General features: G+C 31.9%; 1 protein-coding gene across 3 annotated transcripts; it reads right to left on the reverse strand.

The window, feature by feature from the left end:
* Window positions 1-1,225: 1,225 nt before the first annotated feature.
* Window positions 1,226-3,583, reverse strand: LOC145039162 (uncharacterized). 3 transcript variants are annotated; one of them, XM_078987273.1, is made up of 6 exons: window positions 3,364-3,583; window positions 3,190-3,273; window positions 2,929-3,013; window positions 2,692-2,780; window positions 2,493-2,604; window positions 1,226-1,478 (listed from the first exon to the last, which is right to left on the reverse strand). In XM_078987273.1, exons 1-6 carry the CDS (start codon window positions 3,397-3,399, stop codon window positions 1,471-1,473), a joined length of 414 nt encoding a protein of 137 aa, XP_078843399.1. In that variant the 5' UTR covers window positions 3,400-3,583; the 3' UTR covers window positions 1,226-1,470. The 3 variants fall into 3 exon arrangements, with proteins under 3 accessions (XP_078843399.1, XP_078843400.1, XP_078843398.1); XM_078987274.1 differs by having other exon boundaries at window positions 1,226-1,486; XM_078987272.1 differs by lacking the exon at window positions 1,226-1,478 and adding an exon at window positions 1,991-2,376 and having other exon boundaries at window positions 3,364-3,581.
* Window positions 3,584-5,293: the final 1,710 nt, after the last annotated feature.

Raw genomic sequence — 5,293 nt, forward strand, 5'->3', positions numbered from 1 at the left:
ATATAAATTCATAATTTTGAGGGCTAAAAACAAGGATCTTTTTGTTATTACACTTGTTGATCTTCCTATCATGAATCGTCATGATTAGATCATGCTTTATGGAATCTTGAAGAAACATGAATCTAAATTCAGGTCACAACTTTTGCATTTTACTTGTTGAGGTGTCAACCGGCAAGTTTGGAAAATATGAGGGAATGGCAAATTCGAACAATCCTTGAGGAATCGTTTACAAGGCTCTAGAAGATAGAAAAGTACAAAACAAGATGTTATTCCTAGACGATAAACATTGTTATAGTTTCTGATACATTAAATAATGTTCTCTCCAGAGCAGAAATGTGCAAGATGAACTCAAAGAAAGATTTAAAATAGGTTTCTAAAGTGATCAAAGTGGTGGGTTATAGTAAGACTTGTTCTTATGACTATTGTTGAAGAAGTTTTTAAAGATCAAGTTTGAAGACTCGTTTTGCAACTCAATACAACGGAGGAGATTGTTAGGATCGTATTTGATGTATTGTATTTTAGTTTTTAAAGTGAAATGTTGTTCTCAACGATAGTCTGTTTTGTTGTTAATGCGAAAGGTATGCCATGTTCACATTGACTTCACTTAGGTTCACAATTGTATAGTTTGACCTTAGTGCTCCACCGCTTTCTTGGTATGCTATATATAAGGAACATGCGTTGATAGTAGAGGGCAAATTTTAAAGGAGTCCTACAACAAATTGTAATCGCATTCCTTTGCTCTCTAATGAAAACCAAGATCTTATTTATGTTTGTGTGTTCTTTTTTATTACATATTGATTCTAATTTCTTTCTTATTGAACCTGTCGATCCAATAATGTGTTTCTCAAAGAGGTGAAGATCTATAAACATCTTTGAATTTTGTTATTTGGAACTTACAGGAGTATTTTATCTCACAGGGTACAAACCTATTTTTGCATTTGAATATACAATTTTTTTTAAGTTGACTTGGACATCAATTTCATACTTATTCTCCAGAATACAAGCATGAAAACGCATGTTACATCATCCAATGACAATTTTGATGAAGCAGGTTTAGAGTCGTTTTCTTTCTCTATCTCCCTCTTTCTATGTGTGTGTGTGTGTGCAAATGCTTTCAAAGGAGTTAAGATAGTTTAAAGAATTATATATATATATATATATATATATATATATATATATATATATATATATATATATATATATAAAAGCTCGTGAAAACCATTGATAAAAAAATACTAGAAATAATAATCACTAAACAATTTTTTTACAAAAGTTAACGATTAATTTAAAAAACGTACAACAAATGCTAGACATTCAAGGTAATAGCAAAATGAAGTTAGAACCACATTAGAAAGTGCTATACCTCCGGTAAGCTTCCATCTTTTGAATTGCGGCTCGTTGGTCAAAATGAGAGCCATTAATTTGTCAATAGAACTCAATACTTCAAACTTTAAAGAAGCTTCTATGATTTCATAATCCTACAATACTATATATAAGTCAGACAACATTTGATCAAAATTGAACACGTTCTTACTTATATCAAATTTAAAAAAATAAAAAAATAACAACAATGTTGACACTTGCACATCTTTTTATTAAAATCTTATTATGTTCAATAAAATAAAAAAGGCTATAAATATAGAAATTCATGTTATAATAATTACAAGATATATCACAGTTTAAGAACTCAAAACCTTTCATTTATTCTAGAGATAATAATACGTGTGCATAAAGAAATCTAGATAAGATAACAAATTTAATCATCACGTTGCTTCCAATCTTTATTACAATATGTATAAAGCCTTCAAATTTCATTTATCTTTCAAGTTCATTGGATACTAATTATGAGAATCCAACTAACAATATTGATTGTGTGTTTTTTTTTAATAGATATAGACACTACATATTTAGGATTTTAGTTATACTTGCATAATTGTTTAATCATGTTGTGCATATACATTTAGATCTTTTTTATTATTTATCTTAGACATGAGGGTAAAACCATCATTTATTCCCCTTGGCTTCATTAGTCCCAAAAGAAACATTTTGTTATACAACCAAACACAAATTAAACAAATGGTCCCTATAGCTGGGGTAATTTCCACGTTTGGTCCCTAACTAATTTTTTTAACTCAAAAGGTCTTTACTGTTTATTTCTGTTGCGCATTTGGTCCCTGAGTAAGATATGGAATCATAGTATTAATGATGTAGTAGAGGAGAAGCTAGTGGTAGTGGAAGCAGCTGTAAATGGCTTAATCGATGACTGAAGTGATTCAGGAGCCTCTGCAACAATTCTCTTGCATACACCATCACAATTACTAATCACTTCAGTCAACCTTCCTTTTAGCTCACCAACTTCCACTTGTAACTCATGAACTGCATATATATTTTTTTTTGTAACATTTGGTTTGTTAATGTTAAAATGGAATTTAGGTTTTTTCAGTTCTATATAAAAAAATAATTCGAATCGAATTTGAAAAGTTAAAGAATACCTCCCCACAGGTGACTTGAAGTTGTTTTCATTGCTGAGAAGGAGAAATTATATGTTTGAAGAAGTTTTATTGCCAAAGCATTTACAATTTCTATTTTGTTTTCCACCTCTTCCTATAAATATAAAAATAAAAATTCATTACATAAAAAGAACAAAAAGTTAGAAAAGGCCCTATTTGTTACTTATAAGTTATAACAAACCTGTCTTTTGTTAAAGGTGTGAGCCTGTTGTTCTTGCCATTCTTGATATGTTGTGTATAATTCCATTAGCACTTTAGGATCCACAATAACTGTTAACAAAAATCAAAGATCAATATAAGAGATTTGTCAACCAAAGTTATGTTGATGTAACAATAGTAAATACAACTACGATAGTGAGAATTATAACTAAAAGATTGAGGATTTTTTTCGCCAAATAAGATAATGAAGAAAATGCACCTGTATCTGAGGAATTTGAGGGTCGATTGACCAAAATATCTGTCAAGCTACTCTTTGAGGGTTCGGATGTCAATATGGAAGTCGCCTGTTTGAGAAATTCAAACATGTGAATAACAAGAAGCCGATTTAAAACAAATTAGCACACATTTTGGTGTTGAACGTATTAAAATCGATGTAGTTTTGTCGATCTGAAAATCGTATGATCTGATACAAACATGCGAGTTAAAAACCTAATCAAATGTTAATCAGAGACAAACTCACGATTTGGAGCGAATTAAGCTTCTCTAGCACGGGATCGGAGCTTTCTAATCGCTCGGAGACAGTGGTGATTCCATCGTCCCCTTTCTTTACAGAAAACAGATTTACAGCAGTGAAAATTTTAAAAATTGAAAGATAATTGAAGTTGTAGTGAAATAGGTTGGAGAGTTGGGTTACCTGTGACCTTGAAAGAGTAGATTCTGATGAACCCATGGCCAAATGCTTCCGTGAAGGTGAAGAAATACGATGAATACCTTGTATTACTGCCAGTTAGAAGTTGCATTCCATTTCGTTGGCGGAGCTAGACTACGGACGCGGGATTACGTCGGAGATTGCCGGAAAATCACACAGTAGGTTTTACCTAGACGGTATATTCTCTTTTGAGGCTGTTAATAGGGAGAATGTGATTGGGTTTGTGTTTTATTGGGCCGAATTAGTCGGGTTAGTTGGGTTACAAAGTAAAGTAAGATAAAAATGATGAGCCATGTTTGTAATAATTAAGTTTTATAAGCTTAAAATGTAAAGTGGTAAATCAAAATGATTTTGAATGCATATGATTTATTGTATTTGTTTGTATCGTATAGTTAGGGTGAAATTGGTATAGAATCAATATTTTTTATTAAATTGTGTGTCATGCCAATTACAGTTTTTATAAAAATTTTGCTACCACTACCGTACTAAGTATAGTTGGTACAAACATATTTGATTACCAATAAGTTCGGTTGGTACATATTGGTAATGGTATATACCAACATGTATATGCTTTTGTAGATGACGATTTTCGTGTTCTTAAGATTGTGAAACGTGAATCGGGGTTTTGTAAATGAGAGCTTTTGTAATGGTTGAGATTGAAAATTAGATCCACAAGGATTTTATTAATTTCTACCAAGCAATGGATGAAATTGAACACGCCAACATGAGCTTACAACTTTAAACTTTACTAATACGGTAAATGTAAGAACATGAAATTAAGAGTGACTTAAGTTTTAGTCAACTAGTGATCAAATGGGCAAAATGATCATTTATGAGAAATTAGAAGATTTGTGAAGTTGTGACTTCATGAAAATGCTCAATATAAGTTTACGTCACTAAGATGAAATTAGACAAGTAAGCTCACGAGAATAAATGCATGAGCATATGCATTTTGGCCAAAAGGGTAAAATTGAAAATTTTACGTTTTTAGGTCAACTTTGTGACTTAATAGATTAATACTTGTGTTAACTCAGTGAGAAATGACTTAACAGATTTGTAGAGTATGTTCCTACCTTTACGTAGATATAAAGATAATAGAAAATGGGTATAGAGCGAATGAGTTATGAAGATTAGAAGTTGGGATGAAAGTTGTCTCCAAAGTTGGAACGGAATCATCAATGAAGTATGTTGATCTACAATCACCACGACGTGACAAGATGCTTACCACGATGTGGTGAGGATAAAAAGTGATTTAGACGAATTCATTCGTCGTAAGTTGTAGGCAACGTACATTGCACCACGACATGGTGTATGGGCACCACAACATATGGGCAAAATAGGTTGCTATGGAAGAATGGTCGCCACGATGCGGAGAAGAGAAGATAAAGGGGTCATTTAGGCCACCACGACATGGTGAACCCCTCACCACGACGTCATTTCAAAATAGATTATACCCTTGATTAAGTTTTAGTCTCACTAAAACACTCCATATTTCTTATAGAATGGAGCTCCAACGATTTGTAGGAAGGATAAGGATCAAGTGGCACTCAAAGGTGTTAGAGGCAAGGATTAAACATCAAAATCCCCTAGTGTAATCATCTTCTCCATTTTTAAGCTAATAGGACTTTAATGGCGATTTATGAAATTGACCTAGAAACGAAAGATTACCCTTAGTAGGCTTGTTATTAATGTTATTAAAAGTGTTTAGGAGCTTTAAATAAGCTCTATATGTGATTTCCAAGGTGAAATATATATCTGTGAAGTTAGGATTTGAAACCCTAACTAATGGTAATATGAATTGATGCAATATATTATATTATAAAGAATTAAGTAGTATGACACGCTTAATTCATTGTTTGGATTAAATTTAGAAGTAAAAAATGAAAAGATATAATATTGATCCATTAAGTAGTCA

Source organism: Lactuca saligna, chromosome 4 (genome assembly GCF_052625555.1).
Source record: "Lactuca saligna cultivar CGN05327 chromosome 4, ASM5262555v1, whole genome shotgun sequence".
Lineage (NCBI taxonomy): Eukaryota > Viridiplantae > Streptophyta > Magnoliopsida > Asterales > Asteraceae > Lactuca > Lactuca saligna.